Raw genomic sequence first — 18,061 nt, 5'->3', positions numbered from 1 at the left:
GGGAGCACCTGCAGTTCACATCCAGTGCCTTCTGGTCCCGCCCTGGGCCAGGCCTTTGCTGTGGTGATAGCTGGTGGAAAGCATTCCTGCTTGGTTTCACCAGCTTTGCACTTTATATTTATCTGTCAGTTTTTGAGACTTATTTTTGGCTAAATTTGCTACACTAATCCAGGGTATCAGGAAACATTTTAATTTTAAGGTTAATTTGTAATTATTCTGCTATCTTTAAAGGAAGTGGTAAAGATGGTTTACATTGATAAACCTTTAATAAATGTGGTAATAAGGTGGTCTGAGACTGTTCATATTCACTAGGGAAAATCTATAGTTCCCAGAAATTGGTTTCAGTTTTTAGATGCAATCTAAAAACTAAACTATTTTTTTAGTTGAGATAAATTTTACATATATTAAAATGCATGGATTTTAAAGGTACAGTCCAATGAGCTTTGACAATGTATATATCTGTTGTAACCGGTTCCCAAATCAAAATACAGAACCTATTTATCACCGTAGAAATTTACCTCATTCGCCTTTCCCTGTTGGCCTCCCCATCCTACCCGTCACCTCTTCTCTGATTTCTGTCACCATAGATTAGTTTTGCCATCTCTTAGACTTCATATAAATGGAATTATGCAGGTGTTTGGGGGATGGCTTCTTTTGCACCGCACAGTGTTGTTGAGATTTGTCTGTGCTGTTGTGATTATAGGCGGCTCTCCTTTTTATGTAAACAGACATGGTATCTGATGATGGAATTCATGCCAGGTGTATCTGTATCAGATGTGGTTGGCAGGAAGATAAAGTCAGTTGTGTGGCCTTCGTAATCATTCGTTACGTGGGTTTAGTAGTCAGTGTCGCAAGGAATGATGATACTCAACGCTTTAGTGTTATGTAGAAGTAACAGTATGAATTGAACAATGGTGATGAACTGTCCAAAGTGTATACATCTTAGTGTCAAATAGCAATTGAAATGTCAAATAACACGTATTCATCATTTATTATAGGTGCTACAGAATATTTTAGAAACAGAAAATGAATATTCTAAAGAACTTCAGACTGTGCTTTCAACCTACCTACGGCCATTGCAGACCAGTGAGAAGTAAGTTAGATGATAAATTGCATTAACTGTAAAATAGTCTAAACCTTAGGTTGTTCTCTTGTGTTTTCAGAGAATAGAGGGTTAAATAGTGGAACAGAATTTAGTGTACCAGTTGGCCTTAGACATCAGCAATTTGTTTATTAGGTTAAGACTTCAGTATGACATTGGGATGGCAAAGGAGAAGAATATAAGTAAAACTGTTTACATATTTTTACTGTTATTTTTCTTGGCTCTAGGTTAAGTTCAGCAAACATTTCATATTTAATGGGAAATCTAGAAGAAATATGTTCTTTCCAGCAAATGCTCGTACAGTCTTTAGAAGAATGCACCAAGTAAGTAAGATGCTAAAAGTTTGCAACACTCAGGTCGGTATAATTGGTATTTAAAGGATTAAGTGTGGCATAATTTTAGAATTCATATTTCTAAAGATGCAAACTGAAGTTATTTTAAATCTTTGGGGTAAATCAGCTTTTATAGTCAAAGCTTTATTTTAGACTGTCTAGTTTATACAGCAGGAATCTGCAGAGAAATACTTGACAGGAATGGTGGTTTTTAAGGTGTTCCATAGAGGACTAGGAGGGATGAAGAGCCTCTGGGAGAGACAGAGAATGGCCTGACGTCAAGAGCACTGAGGGCACAAGTGGCTCTGCCTTGTGTGCCCCGGGTGCTGTACAGGCGGCCTTGAAGGCCAGGTCTTTCCAGCAGCGTCCTCTAGCTTGCCTGCTGTTTCGTGCCTTCCAGAAGCAGATACGGTGCTTCTTGAAATAACATATTAGGTTGGTGCAAAAGTAAGTGTGGTGTTGGACTGTGAATTTTAAATCATAACTAGGCTCAGACACATCTTTATTAATCAAGAACCATTCCAATCAACACATTTTTTGCCAGTGAGAAATAAGTTTTATTCCTGGAGTGTAAAAATCCGTGCTTCAGGATTCAACAAACTTGGAAAGCATTTTCTGCATCCTGCTGGTTGCGGAAGCATTTTCCCTGCAAAAAGTTGTTGAAATGCCTGAAGAAGTGGTGGTTGGTGAGAGGTCAGGTGAATATGGCGGATGAGGCAAAACTTGGTAGCCCAGTTTGTTCCACTTCTGAAGTGTTGGTTGTGTGACGTGTGGTCGGGTGCTGTCCTGGAGAAGAACTGGGCCCTTCCTGTTGACCAATGCCGGCTGCGGGCGTTGCCGTTTTCAGTGCCTCTCATCGACTTGCCGAGCCTACTTCTCAGGTGTAATGGTTCTGCTGAGATTCAGACAGCTGTAGCGGGTCAGACCAGCAGCAGACCACCACACAGCCACCGTGATTTTTTTTGGTGCAAGTTTGGCTTTGGGAAGTGCTTTGGAGCTTCTTCCCAGTCCAACCACTGAGCTGGTCCAACCACTATAACATTTTGTCGTATCAGATCCACTTTTCTGCGCACATCACAATCGGATCAAGAAGTCTTTCATTGTTATGTAGAATAACAGAAGATGACACTTGAAAATGACAATTTTTAAAAAATTTTTGCTCAGCTCATAAGGCACCCACTTGAGCTTTTTCCACCTTTTAAATTTGCTTCAAATGCCGATCAACTGTAGAATGGTCGATGTTGAGTTCTTCAGCAGCTCCTCGTGTAGTCGTAAGAGGATCGGCTTCGATGGTTGCTCTCCGTTGGTGGTTGTCAGCTTCTGATGGCCGGCCACTGCGCTCCTCATCCTCCAGGCTCTCGTCTCCTCTGCAAAACTTCTTGACCCACCGCTGCACTGCACGTTCATTAGCAGTTCCTGGGCCAATGCGTTGTTGATGTTGCAAATTGTCTCCACTGCATAACAACCCATTTTGGACTGCAATAAGAAAATTGCTCAAATTTACCTTTTGTCTAATATCATTTCCATAGTCTAAAACATAAACAGCAAGTAACAGATCATTAGCAAAAAACCATAAAGCTACTTAATGCGCATTAAAATGATGTCTAATCACATTTATTTAAGAACGTATTCCAGTATCTAATGGCAAATTTCAACACTGCAAAAACCATGAAAATGTTTGCATCAGCCTAATATAACATGCTGTGCTGATAAACTATGGCTTTGAGATTTTGTCGCTTTTCTGAAATTTTCGTTTGGAGGGACAGAGGCCTGTTCTGGATGATCAGCCATCAGTTTTTTTCTGTGTGACTATTTTATGTTCTTTGTTTACATCAGACATTAAAGGATATTTATTAATTTCCTGCTAGGTGACTTAAAACAGTTGTGTGCATGGAAAGTTTTAGGTTTTAGTAGTCTTCCAGGTGATCTTTACCTGTGGATTTGATGAAGGTGACAGTTTTTTTTGTAATTATCTTTGATTTTCATTTATGTAACCCTCAGAAAAGACCGCAGTACACGATTCCCTTGGATTCTGGTTGGTCTCTGTTTTTTCATTCAGCTTGTGTCTTTTTAGGTTTGGAACTTGGTGACGGAGTGGCATTCCTTTTCTGCCACTAGTTCTTTCAATTTGTTACAGTTTACCAACCATGGTGAAAATACTTTGTTCCCTTAACTTTTTGGCTGTGCTTTGAGGTTTTTTCAAGGCATTTTATACTGGACTGTCGATATGGCAAGGAACACTGAATGCCAGAGGAACAGAATATTTTAGAAACAGAAAATGAATATTCTGTAGAACTTCAGACTATAGTTTTAGCCCATCTGTAGGCCATTGTTTTTACTTTTATAGCATTTTTGGTTTACATAAAGTGGCATTATTTACATGACCATGAAAGAATAGTTTTGGAATCACTTTGATTTCATTTGCTAATAATTTGAAGTCTTTTTAAGAGTTCATATTGTGCAAAAAGTGGAAGTAAATGCTTGCCTCTATTTTTCTTGTTAGCTGTAGATAATGTCTAAAAGTTGTTACAGTACATTTAAAAAGTACAGTTTGCAGTACCTCTTTTGGGCATTATATTAGCGCTGTGAATTATTATCCTCACATTTCTGGTTAAAAAGCTGAAATAAAGGGCAGTAAAGTAATAGGCTTGAAGCCATGTGTTTACTAAGGCTAAGAGTCCTTATGTTATCTCAGAATTCATTATGGCTTAGGTATTATTCTGATCAAGTTTCTCAAATTTATACTACATGTATGCGAGGTGTTAGAGTTCCACAGGGAAATGGAACGTACAAGACACAGTTTTCCTTCTCAGCTCTTTCTCTTCTTTTTTATTGTGAATATTCTGACATTTCCATTGTTCCCATTTTTAAGACAATTTCGTCTTTTTGTTCTATATGTGAAATTTCTGTACCACTTTACAGTTTACCAAATGCCATATATATATATATTTGTGTGTGTATAGCAGTTTCATATTCATTCATTTTTTTTTTTTTTTTTGGTATGCAGAGTCTTGTTCTTTCACCCAGGCTGGAGTGCAGTGTCACGATCTCAGCTCACTGAAACCTCTGCCTTCTGAGTTCAAGCTATTGTCCTGCCTCAGCCTCCTAAGTAGCTAGGATTACAGGAGTGCGCCACCACACCCGGCTAATTTTTTTTTTTTTTTTTAATTTCTTATAGAGATGGGGTTTCACCATGTTGGTCAGGCTGGTCTTGAACTCCTAACCCCAAATGAACCCACCCACTTCAGCCTCCCAAAGTGTTGGGATTACAGGCATGAGCCACCACGCCCAGCCTTCATATTAATTATTTCTTTTGATTTTCTCATCTCTACACAGACTTGATTCCTAGATGTCCAGCCCCTTTCACAGCTGTCTGTTGGTCAGACCCAGGAGGTGACAACCTATAGGCTGCGTCACATCCCGCCTGCCACCTGTTTCTGTAGTTTCACCGGCACATGCTGTACTTGTTCATTCACACATTGTTAGTGGCTGTGTTTGTACTACAGTGGCAGCACTGGAGTTGCGATACAAACTGTGGCTCACGTACCGCAAATATTTACTCCTTTGCTTTTTATAGGCAGTTGGCCGACCCCGCCTGAGATGTGCTTTCTCCCTTGGGACCTCGGCCTAGCCCTAACCTCTCCATTCCCTGTGTGTTCTGAGGCCTGTGTTTGTTTTCTTGGTATTTTTGCCACGTAGGATGTCTGTCTTCCCTCCTGAAAATTGAAGTTTCTAACTGTTCTCATTTTTTTTCAGGCAGAGGAACACTTTATTTTATTTTTTTTGTAATTCAGATCTGTTACGGACAAAAATGATCATGGAGTTTGTTGTCTGAAAATTGCTGCCTTCATTCCTGAAGATTTTTTTTTTCTGGATACTGAACTCTAGGTGACAGATTTTTTGTTTCAGCACTTGAAGGGTATTGCTCCATTGTCTTTCGGCCTTCACTGTATCTGGTGGCGACCTTCATTATATTCTGATCAGTACAATTTCAGATGGTTGTTCCCCTGCCCGTTTTCTAGAGTTGAGTTTAGTTTTTAGGTTTTTGGCATTTTGATGGTGATTATCTCGGGTGTGGTTTTCTGACTTCTCAAACTTGAAAATTTATGTCTTTTTACCGAATGTGGGGAATTTGGGGACATTATTTCTTTAAATATGTTTCTGCTTTGCTGTTTCTACTCTCCTTTGGGACTCTAGCTACGTGTATGTAGACCTTTTACACCGGAGTGTAAAGTCCCGGAGGCTTTGCTTACTGCTTTCTAACGGGTCTCCCTCTGTTCTTCAGGTGCAATGGTGTCTGCCGTGTCCTCAGGTTCACTGCCTGCCTCTCTACTCTCTCGTTCATCCCGTGCAACAAATCTTTAGTTTGAGAATTGTTTTTTCAGTTCTAGAATTTGTTTCACTTAAAAATTTTAGTTCTCTGCTAAGATTTTATATTTGTTCATTCACTACAAGAATATTTGTCTTTATATCTTTTAGCAAGAATTAGACTCCTTTAAGGTCCCATCTGCTAATTGTCTTTTGTTGTGAGGATGGGTTATGTTGTCTTGATTCTTTTTATTTCTAGCGACTCTGAATTGTGTCCTGTTTACTGTGGATTGTAGACTCTTGGTCATGTTCAGTTTCCCTGAAGAGTATTGATTTGTTTGTTTGTTTGACAGGCATTTAACTTGGTCAGAATTGCCAACTCTCCCTTGGCAGATGCTCAGATCTCAGTCCACTTATTTGAGATTCAGCTGATCTGTAGCTGGCCTTGTGCAAGTTCGTTCTGCCATCAGCCAGAGATTTGGGCAGGATTTAGAGACAGAATTCTGGGTCACGCTCACTGTGGTTTTCTCCCAACTTGCAGCAGCTCCAGTTGAACCAAACCCTGTGGATTTTTGTTGGAGTTTTAACCGTTCCACACAACAGAGTTGGCTGCCATTAGCTTAAAAGTTGAGATAGCAAGAGGTGCCCTGCCCATTCTTTTTTCAAAATGTCCATTCTTTTCCAGAGTATACCTGATGCTAACTAACAAGTGATTGAGGCAGGTCTCAATCGTTAGAGGTTTATGTAGCTGCAGTTGAGGATGTGCCAGGTAACAGGAGCATTTGTGCTTTTTCCAAAGGGGGCTTTGAGAACTTCAGTATTTAAAGGGGAAGGAGCAGGCGGGAGGGGAAAAAGGGAGACTGGGGAGGCAGTGAGGCAGATGCTTACATTCTTGAGCCTCCAGTTAGCCTCAGTAGGCCTGTGTTTTACCTGTGAAAGAGGGAGTAGAGGAAAGTCAGTTGTGCGTTTGTCTCAGGGTTCTCTCTCACAGGAAGAATGATTTCTTCTCCTTCTGTCCTTGTCTGTACCTGTGAAGACAAGCTGGTAATTGACATTACCAGGGTGAGATACAATAGAACTCGGTTTTTGGGCTAGTTTATAGTGGGGGTGTATGTTCGGATAGATTTAGGGGATCACAAGAAATCTGCTGTGAGCACTTTGTGAGGAAGGCCATCTGGGGAGTTATGTGGCCTTCTGTAGTTGTGGGAACCTGGCTTGTGGATGAGGCCATGACACAGGGTTGTGGAATGACAGCTGTCTGTTTGGCAACAAAAGGCAGGCAGTGTTGCACAGCTCAGTTCCCAAGCTTCACTTTCCCCCAGCGCAGTGAGTTTGGGTCCCAAGATTCTGTTATCTTTCATGTTACTTTGGAGCGCCTCTAGGTAGTCACTTTCTATTTATTTTTGTAAATTTTCGATGTTACTGTAGGCGAGTCAGCTTGATGGGAGTAACTTGACTATAGCCAGATTTAGAGAACCCATTTCCTTTCATAGTTTTTCAAATCACAGTTCTTGCTTCCATCAGCTGTGGAGGGCTCCTTGAAATCATGCTTTGTCTCGGCTCTCGATTCAAAATGAAACTACAGTCTGCCTTATGTATCCTCATGCAGTTTGCTGCTTTAGTAGCGGCACACTGTTGTTTGTGTTGTGAGGTTGTGATTGCTGGAAGGTCCCAGCTCGCCCAGAGTGCCTTTCTCAGGCGTGCATTCAGTGCTGCGTACACGCTGCCACCACATGCCTGACACTGGCGGGCTGCCGACAGACCCTGTCCTAGTGGAGCTTATCGTATGGTGTGGGAGCCAGATAATTGAAAATTGTATGAATAGTTAGAAAGCTACAATTTCGGAAATGCTTATGAAAGAAATCATGTCAGGTGCCAAAGGCAAACTTGAGGGAAAGATCATTGAGCACTGAGGGGTGAATGGGAGGTAACCAGGCAAAAAACGGGAGAAGGTTTTTTCTCACATCAGCACTTCTTTGATTCTCTGACACTGAGTTTCCAGGGTTCATTTCTATTCTGACATTTGTCTCCCACAGAATTGCCACATTTTAAACCCAACTGCATATGGGGTGCCCAAGCTATTCATACCCCTACCTGACCATCTACAGATTTGAGGGTTCCCATGACTCCCCTCAGATTTGATAATTTACTAGAGTGATCCATGTAACTTGGGAAAGTGCTTTACTTCCTGGTACCAGTTTATTATGAAGGATGCAACTCAGAATGTGATGGATAGAACAAAGGCATAAGGTGAGGGATGAGAGCAGAGCTTCCAGTCCCCCTGGGTACAGCACCTCCCAGTACCTCCATGCGCAGTAGCCTCAGATCTCTCCAAGCCCCTGTCCTTGGTGGTTTCTAACGTAGGCTCTGTTAAGTAGGCATGATTGACTAGATCACTGGATGTTCCTGATTATCGCGATCTCCAGCTCCCTTGTCCTCCCTGCAGGTTGTCGGGTAGGGCCGAAAGTTCCTCTGATCATGGTGGTCTTTGCGGCACCCAGCCTACGCCCTGTAAGCTGTCTGGGGTCTGACCCAGAGTACCTTGTTTTAGCATAGACTCAGGTATGACAGAAAGGGGTTCATGATAGGTAACAAAAGACCTTTCTGTCACTCAGGAAATTCCAGTGGCTTTGGGAGCTGTTTGCCAGGAACTGGGGACATTTTATCTAATACCACAGTAGAGAGTGCCCTGTGGTGGGCATTGGCTGTGGCTGAGCCTGTGGTCATAGAGCAGTGGAACAATAGGAGCGCAGATGGGCAGTGAGATCAGGGCCTGGAGACCTTTGATTGGATCTAGGTGACTGTCAAGAGTAGTTGGAAGGCATTGATGGATTTGAGGCTTGGCAATATTACAGTCAGCATTCTTCTGTAAAAGGAACTGTCTGCTCTGTGAAGAGTGGTCTGGGTGAGACGGAGGGCAGAAGGCACAGAGACTCCAGAAAGGAGGATATTGAGTTTTGTTGGGATTCTTTTCCATGTTGAAGAAATATATATGACCTTAAAAGTCACTGACTGATAACCACTTGGTAGTTATTTTGTGAAAGTGTTTATGAAAGTGAGTTAGTGAGTCTTTTTTGCTTAGGCGTTGTAGTCAGTGCTTCTGGGATACATGGCAGGTTTAGGCAGCGACTTCTCCCGGAACCACCCTGAACCAGGAAGTGGGTTGCCACTTTCACATACACTCATGCATGCATGCATTCATTCATTCTCCTGTTTTCTTTTTTTCCCCTAGAATGACCCTATGCCTAGAATTATTTTGTAGCTTATATGACTTTTTCCAATATATAAATGACTTATATTCTTTTATCCCAAAAAGGAATCTCTTTGTTCTGTGGTTGCCATTGCAGTTGATACTTCCAAAGTGGGAGGAGTGCCCTGGGGCCTTGCCCTCCCGAGGTCCTCGTGTGGTCCTGGAAGGTCCACAGCGGGTGACTTGCTCAGCATTGGGGGAGAGGCCTAGATGGCATAAAAGTCTCATTATGAAATACCCAGAAACTATAGGACAGATTGAAAAGCCACCAAGAAGCTTTTCACCCAGACGTAATTATTGTTGATGGTGCCTTCTGCATCTCTAAGCTTTCGTGTTTGGGAGAACACATGCATAATTAGGGCCAGGATTGAGAGCCTGCCTGTTGCATTTGGGCAGCGAGGTAACCTGATTTGACCTCAGTATGGGGTAGGTGTGAGTAGCACAGGCAGAGGCTCCTCCTTCCTGGATGTCCAGTACAGAAGACATTGTTTGTTGCTGCAAATTAAATAATTGCAGATGTGTAAAAAAGGTATCACAGAAGAGAGCTATGGAAGAATTCCGACCACTTTAACGTCACTAGGAGAGGTTTTTAAATATTACTTTAATGGCAGCTCATGTCTGAACTGATGGCTGTCTTCTTCTAAATATGTTCAGTGAACTTCCATGTACAGACCTACTATTTATTGAATTCTTAGTATTCCTGGTACTTCTCTGTTATTAACTCATATCCTTAAGGACCCCATGAGGCAGGTGTTTAAGGATAAGAAAGTTAGAACATTAAGAGGCTGAGGGACTTGCCCAAGGTCATACCACTGGTAACTGGGGACTCAGATTTGGAGACAGGTTGTCTTCGTTCAAGGTATGTGAGGTTGATTCTGTGAGTCTCTGATAATTCCACCTCTTTGAGTTGGCAGTGCTTTTCCCAGGCCTGGCGGCTTCTCACCCCACCCTCTGCTGCCCTAAGGCAACCCTAGTGAGACCCCCCCCAGCCAGTTAGGTTCCTCTCCCAGGGCCAGGCCCCCTTCTCCTGTTGGGGACAGGGCCCCTGCCTCACTTGGGGAGAGGAAAACATATAGTAGAGAGAGAGAAGATAGTGAGTGCTCTCTCAGGATAGCATTTGAAATGCAGTTTTCCTTCACGCTGTTATTCTAAGTGTTGGAGAATTCCCTGTACTAAATGATTTACTATAGACCCTATTACAGTGTGATTTAAAGAGTTTGGACTAGTCTGGGAATGTGGAACAGTGGCTCGTAAAAAATTGCTTCTGTGGGAAAATGAATTCTTGAAATCTACTGGTATCTTTTAAACAAGTTTTTAAAATAAAACTCGTATGTTGGGAATTTGCTTCTAGTTTATGATTAAAAAGAAGGTTGAATTCTGTTGAAAATAGGACCTCAGAAGTTCTCTCATGGAACATCCTTGTTGTTGTACCAGATTTTATTCTTATTTATTTTGATGATGACTCAGTGGTCTTCTAATACTTCCCCTAAAGAAATACTAAAATACCCAGTAACTCTCCGGCTCTGTTTTGACGTCAGCACATGGGCTGGCGAACAGTGGAGATGACAGGATCTGCCTTGTTGTTGTCTCAGATGGGCAGCTCTTGAAATAGTGAGGGTGCCTGGATCACTGTACCCCAGAGTCTCCGCTAAGCCTGGGGCGCTAAGTCATGCTGTTTGTCGTGTTTTAAGTGTTGCTTGGGGCCTCCGCGACCCATTTCTCCATTCCTCCTTGAGTGTTCTGGGCACTTTCCCCACCTAATTCTCCAGCCTCTGCTGATCCAGGTGCTTTGTGCTACTTTGGCCCCGCTTTGGTGATGTTCAGGGCCACCTGCTGACCTCCTGCAACCCAGTTATCATAGTTAAAATGTCTCAAAGCATCCTGGCTCTGCTTTAAGCCACTGTGGGATACATGGGACGCCTTTTCTCGTGGAGTTTCACATAGGCTTTTGATGGTTCTGCTGTGTTCTCTGGCTGTCTGGGAGATTACATAATGCCACACCTGTGGAGGACTGCAAGGGAAACCTGCCCTTTTTGTAGCTAAAGTTGAACCATGGTAATGCTGGTTCATGGGAGCTGTGAGATTGGAGGGCAAGGTGGTGAGTCTGTCTCCAGTCCTTTACTCATGTAGTTCTAATATGTTGTGAATTTTCTGTAAGGTGATAGAGGAGACAGTACATCAAGAGAAAGATTTTCTTCTCTAGAGACTTAAATTCTTAGCATATTTGTTTGAACTGTTTTTTAATCTGTTAACTACTATGTTTGTAATTTTCAGTTTCTATTCTGGTGACAGTTTTTAAAAAATGTGATTTTGAGTCAAGTTGAGAGGATATGGGTGCCACTAACATATGAAGCCTAGCTCAGAAGGGGGTTCGGGATAAGGCGCTGAGTTCCATTTGGGGTTGCTCTGAGTCTCCGTTGGAGATGTCTAATGGGCGGTTGGCCAGCCCTGGGGTCACAGGGGAGGTTGGCAGCAGACACTGGGAGCCGCAGACTTCCCACCCGGCTGCTGCATGTGTGGGAGAGGCGTTGCCCAGCTAAGGGTTAGGTTTGGTTTGACAGCTCTGCTGCTCGCCTGCCTCGTGTTACTTGCCCACGTCTGTCTAGTGTCTTTAAAGCACGGGGGCTGGTGTCACCCACCCAGACTCTCACAGGAGTGGCCTGGTACTTACAGAGTCATCTGCAAATGCTCAGGGCCCTGCTTGGTATGCCTGGAGCCAAGGTCCTCCAGCCTCTGATCCTCCGGGGCCCTTCCTGTGCACCATGTGTAACTTCTATGGTGAATATGTTACTTCACGCTGGCTTTGGAGGGCCCTAAGTGAGCTTGGCCGGTGTTGTTGAGAGAACATCTGTTTTCTCTCATGTTAGTGAGGGACTTCTTTTTCCTCACATCACGCCCCTTCTCTCCACTTCTGCAGCTTTGCCTTCACTTAATTTCACTCTGCCGTTAGACTGAGGGACATTTTATGACTGTCTTTAACGGGGGGACTTTTTTTTGTGGAAGGTGGGGTAATGGTGCTTTCTTCTCAGTGCTGCTTTTCTCTTGGCTGAAGTGTTGGGGATGTCTGGCAGGCAGTTGGCTGGCTATGGAATCAGGTTGGAAGTAGGAAATGACTTTGGAAGTAGGGAATGACTTAATGAACTTCATGAATGGTGTAATGCATTGGTATGATATTTCATTCATCATTTGGATGTTATTTTTAACGTGGATATTTTAATTATTATTTTTTTCCTAAAATAGCTGGAGGCTATTTAGCTGGAGACCACTTATTTTTAACCACCAGCTAGTTAAGCCCACCAATACCTATATTTGGAATGGTAGGAAACAGCAAAATGTGTGCTTAATCTTGTTCTTAACCCACACTAACCAGTTACCTGACTGGCAGGTTATAGCTGTGGAGGAGGCTGTAGCTACAGCATAAATGAAAAAAGGCAGGAAGGTTTCACTTGGAAGGTGATGGAGAGATGGAGTAAACATTCAGGAAAGAAATGTTTTCGACGATTAAGGACGCTTTATAAATGGCATGTGGGGAGGCCCAGGGATTGGAAGTGTGGGTGGGCGCTTTGATGTTTTTAGCCACCATGCCTCCTTTTGTAGATGGTTCCCTCTGACACGTTCTCCCTGCCCACACTCAGGTTCTGTCCTGAGCCTGCTCTGCTTCTCACTTGATGCAGTGTGGTCTCTACCATCCCTGGTCTTTTAGGATCACGGTCAGTCGTTGGCTCCTGCCTCTGAACTCGGCCTTTCCGGATCAGATCTTTTTTGATCGTTCCGTTTGTCTTTTCGTGTTCGTGCCGATCTCTGTGGAGACCTTGAGTCAGCGTGCTTCAGGAATCCAGTGGCGTCTCCTCCTCCTCCTCTTCCCTGCTCACTCTCTCTCTTCTTGTCACTCACCTGTTGATTCTCTCCTTTTCATCTACCTCGAATCACTTGCTGAGCTACCTGTTCTGTGCTTGACCCGTCCTGAATGCTGTCATTCAGGTCTCCTGGGTTTTCATGGTGTCTTTGTGCTAACCTAACTGGACTCTGACTTCTAGTTGGTTCCTGTTCTGTCCAACTTCTCCACCAGCACTGGCTCTCCTGAAGTGGTTCATCCCAGAAACTGTGGGTGACACCACTTTATTCATTTATTTGTATACAGCACTGCTTCACCAGCTGATCTTTGAGACTTTTGGATAGGACCTGCTAAAATTGTGGCAATTTTTACTTCTTGAAAACAGCTAATATAGATTGGTTCCAAAGTTGTAATAATCTACAGCTGTCCCTCTGCAGATTGGACATCCTTTTTTAGCCTCTGTCCTCAGGCCTTGGATCATGAGCCTTTCTTGCTGTTCCCTGGTGGGGCTGAAAAGTAGGATTTCCCTCCCACCGAGCTCTCCTTAACTATTCCCTTTGTTTGGATTCACTTCTTCTTATCTTCTTAACTAAAATCCTACTTAATCCTTCAGTCCCAGTAACATACCAGTTCTTAGTACAGCCTTCCCTTTGTCTTTTGCGTTTTGTTTGCATTTATGTCTTGATTCTGTTTCAGTGGTAAATGCCTTTCAGTGTCATTACAGACGTCAGTAGAGTGAGTTCCCATTTGTTGCCTTGTATATGATAGGACTTCAGTGTATCAAAGAAAATATCCAGTGTGTTTATAAGTATTTAATGTAACTGTTACATTAGTTAAATGTTATGTAATGATTTGTTCAAAAGTTAATTATAAAGCCTAAGATACGAGTAATAGGGAGGAGGTGTGGAGCAAGATAGCTGAGTAGAGATGTCCAGCGATTGTCCTCCCCACAGGAACACCAAATCGAACAACTGTCCACACAAAGAAACGCCTTCGTAAGAACTGGAACTCAGGTGAGTGATCATAGTGCCTGGTTCTAACTTTCTGTCACTGAAGGAGACACTGAAGAGGGTAGGAAAGACAGTCTTCAATTCCTGGTAGTGCCTCTCCCTAAACTTCAGCAGGAGCTGTGTAGCAGAGACAAAACCTGTGCGCTTTGGAGAGGTAGGGCTCCGTGTTTGTGGGACTTTTTGTTGGAACTCAGTGCTGCCCTGTCACAGTGGAAAGCAACATGGGGCAGAACTTGGCCGGCTCCCACAGAGGTAGCATTTAGACCAGTCCTAGCGAGAAGCCTAGTTACCCGTCCCAGCAGTTGGAACCTGAATTCTGGCAAGCACCGCCACTGAGGGCTAAAATGCTCTGGGGTTCTAAATAAACTTGAAAGACTGTCTAGGCCACAAGGACTGCGGTTCCTTGCTAAGACCTGGTGTAGTGCTGGGGCTCTGAGCCAGTGGCCCTGGGGGCGCTCGACCTAGTGAGTCATCCTCTGGGGCAGCCAAGGGAGGCCTTGCGCCACCCTCCTCCAACCACAGGCAGTGCAGCCTGTAGCTCCCGTAGAGACTCTTTCCTTCTGCTGGAGAGGAGGGGAGAGTAAAGAGGACATTGTCTTGCAGCTTGGGTACCAGCTGAGCCACAGTAGGAGAGGGCATCAGGCAGAGCGCCCCGAGGCTCCCGGATGACGTTTCTAGACATACCCACTGCTTTGAAGGGAAGCACCCAGTTCCTGCCAGGATTCATCATCTGCCGACTAAAGAACCCTCGGGCCCTGAGTAATCAGTGGTGGTACCCAGGCAGAGCTCACCATGGGCCTTGGGCGAGACTCAAAGACGAGCTGGCTTCAGGTGTTACCCAGCATATTCCCAGTTGTGGTGGCTACAGGAAGGGACTCCTGCTTGAGAAAAGGAGAGGGGACTTTGTCTTGCAGCTTAAGTACCTGCCTAGCCACAGTGAGGTAGAGCATCAAGTGGGCTCTTGCAGGCCCCCAATTTCAGGCCTTGGCTCTTAGATGGCATTTCGGGACCTGCCCTGGGCTAGAGGGCAGCCCACTGCCCTGACAGGAGAGTCTTGGGCCTAGCAGCATTTACCACAAACACTGAAGAGCCCTTGGGCCTTGAATGAACATCAGCGATAAACAGGCAGCACTTGCTGCAGGCCTGGGGGCGGTGTGGCCACAGGGAGAGGTTCTTGCTAGTGGAAAAGGGGAGCAAAGAGTGGGAAGGACTTTTTCTTGTGGCTTGGGTGCCACAAGAAATACTCAACTGCAGTAGAATAGTGCACAGGCTAGATTCCTGATGTTTCAGATTCCAGGCTCTGGCTCCCAGGTGGCCTGTCTAGACCTGCCCAGAACCGAGGGGAACTCGCCGTCCTGAAGGAAAGGACACATGCCTGTCTGGCTTTGCCACCTGCAGATTGTGTAGTGCCCCAGGGCCTTGAGCAAACATAGGCGGTAGCTAGGAAGTGGTTACCGCGGGCTTTGGGTGCAGTCCAGTGCTTTGCTGGCTTCAGGTATGAACCAGTGCAGTCCTAGTGGTGGTGACTACAGGGGTGCTAGTGTCTTCCTCCTCTAGCTCCAGACTACTGTCTCTCTCTCTCTCTCTCTCTCTCTCTCTCTCTCTCTCTCTCTCTCACTCTCACTCTCTCTCTCTCTCTCTCTCACACACACACACACACACACACACACACACACACACCCCTCTCTCTTTGTCTCTCCCCCTCTTTGTCTCTCTCTTTCTCTCTTTGGGAGAAAGTAAGGGAAGAGAACAAAAAATCTCTGCCTGGTAATTGAAAATACTTTGGGATTTTTTTATTCAGGAACGCCACGGTGGTACCTGTGTGAGTCAGCAAGAGTCACAGCATTACTGGGCTTGGGGTGCCCCAATTTGGTCTCAATGCAGATATAACTGCAGTGAGAACAAAAACTTAAATCACAACACCCAAGTCCCTTTGAAAACCTGGAAAGCCTTCCCAAGTAGGATGGGTACAAACAAGCCTAGGCTGTGAAGACTCCAATAAATACGTAACTCTTCAATGCCTAATGCTGCCCAGACGCAGATAGACATCCACAAGCATGAAGTCCATCCAGGAAAGCATGAACTCACCAAAGAAAGGTGCCAGTAAATGATCCTGGAGAGACAGATGTGTGACCTTTCAGACAGAGTTCAAAAATAGCTATTCTGAGGAAACAGTGAGATTCAAGATGACACAGAGAAGGAAATCAGAATACTATCAGATAAATTTAAAGAGATTGAAATAATATAAAAGAATCAAGCAGAAATTCTGGAGTTGAAAAATGTAGTTGACATGCTGAAAAATGCATCAAAGTCTCTTCACAGAATTGATCAAGCAGAGGAAAGAATTAGGTAAGTTTCAGACAGTCTATCTGAAAATACACAGGGGAGACAAAGAATAAAAAACGATGAAGCATGCCTACAAAATAATAGAAAATCGCCCCAAAAAGGGCAAATCCAAGAGTTACTGGCCTTAAGGAGGAAGTAAAGAGAGACATGGGGTAGAAAGTGTATTCTAAGGGATAATAACAGATAACTTCCCAAACCGAGAGAAAGGTATGAATACTCAAGTACAGGAAGGTTATATTAATAAAACACTGAGTAGATTTAACCCACTGAAGACTACCTTAAGGCATTTAATGAACACTCCCATAGGTCAGGGATGAAGAAAGGATCCTAAAAGCAGAGAGAGAGGGAGAAAAAAAATACCATACAAAGATGCTCCAATACATCTGGCAGCAGACTTTTCAGTGGAAAGTTTCCAGGCCAGGAGAGAGTGGGTGTGACTTTTAAATTTCTGAAAGCAAAAACCTTTTATCCTAGCATAGTATATCCAGCAAAAATATCCTTCAGACATGAAGGAGAAATCCCAAATGAAAGTTGAGGGATTTTATTAACACCAGTCCTGTTCTACAAGAAATGCTAAAGGGAGTTCTTCAGTTTGAAAGAAAAAGACATCAGTGAGCTACAAGAAGTCATCTGAAGGTCCAAAACTCACTGGTAATAGTAAGTACACAGAACAACAAAGAATAGTATCACACTAATGGTGGTGTGTAAACTCGTATCTTGAGTAGAAAGATTAAAAGATGAACTGATCAAAAACTACAGCTTTTGAAGACATAGTACAGTAAGATATGAATGGAAACAATTTAAAAGCATGAGGATGAAGTGTAGAACTTTTATTAATTTTCTCTTTCCTTGTTTGTTATATTATTTATGCAATCATGTTGTCATCATTTTAAAATAATGGGTTGTAAGGTATTATTTGCAAGTCCACGGTAACCTCAAGTTAAACATACTATAGATCCATAAAAAATAAAAAGCAAGAAATTAAAACCAGAGAGAATCACCCTTACGAAAAGGAAGACAGGAAGGAAAAGGAAAAGATTACGCAACAAGAAGACAAATGACAAAATGTCAATAGTAAGGCCATAGTTATGAATAATAACATTGAACTTAAATGAACTAAACTCTGCAATTAAAAGCTGCAGAGTGGCTGAATGGATTAAAAAAAAAAAAAGACCCAGTGATCTGTTGCCTACAAGAAACACACTTCACCTCTATTAAAGATACCTGTAGACTGGAAATAAAGGAATGGAAAAATATATTTCATGCAAATGGAACCAGAAAAGAGCAGGAGCAGCTGTACTTAGAGCAAACAAAGTAGATTTCAAGACAAAAGCTAGAGACAAAGAAGGTCATTATATAATAAAGGGGTGGATTCAGCAAGAGGCTATAGCAGTTGTAAATACACATCCAACACTGGAGCATCCGGATAGTATAAAGCAGATATTATTAGAACTAAAGAGAAAGATAAACCCCAATTCAATAATAGGTAGAGACTTCAACACACCACTTTCAGCACTGGACAGATTATTCATACATAAAAGCAACAAAAAGATGTTTGACTTTATCTGCACTTTTGAACAAATCAATCTGATAGATATTTACAGAACATTTCCTCTAGTGGCTTCTAAATACACATTCTTTTCTTCAGTACATAGATTATTCTCAAGGATAGACCATAAATATTAAACACAAAGCAAGTCTTAAAAAATGATATTCATTTCTTAAAAATCAAAAATAATTTTATCAAGCATCTTCTCTGACTGCAATGGAATAAAACTCAATAGTGAGGAATTTTGGAAACTATACAGACACATGGAAATTAAACAGTATGCTCCTGAATGACCAGTGGGCCAATGAAGAAATTAAGAAAATTTAATA

At 43.0% G+C, this 18,061-nt stretch overlaps 1 protein-coding gene across 7 annotated transcripts in view; it reads left to right on the top strand.

Annotated features, from left to right (window-relative positions):
• ARHGEF7 (Rho guanine nucleotide exchange factor 7) overlaps nt 1-18,061 on the top strand; it is a 183,681-nt gene that overhangs the window by 121,688 nt on the left and 43,932 nt on the right. For all 7 annotated transcript variants that reach the window (XM_021667882.2, XM_021667879.2, XM_021667886.2 and 4 more), the window contains 2 exons: nt 999-1,093; nt 1,330-1,425. In XM_021667882.2, coding sequence (XP_021523557.1) covers nt 999-1,093; nt 1,330-1,425 — 191 coding nt within the window. The remainder of the gene's footprint in view (nt 1-998; nt 1,094-1,329; nt 1,426-18,061) is intronic.

This window comes from Aotus nancymaae, unplaced genomic scaffold (genome assembly GCF_030222135.1).
Source record: "Aotus nancymaae isolate 86718 unplaced genomic scaffold, 86718_ANA_hifiasm-v0.15.2.pri h1tg000044l, whole genome shotgun sequence".
NCBI classification, from domain to species: domain Eukaryota; kingdom Metazoa; phylum Chordata; class Mammalia; order Primates; family Aotidae; genus Aotus; species Aotus nancymaae.
The sequence above is the reverse complement of the archived record's forward strand: the minus strand, read 5'-3'. Positions and strand labels throughout refer to the sequence as shown.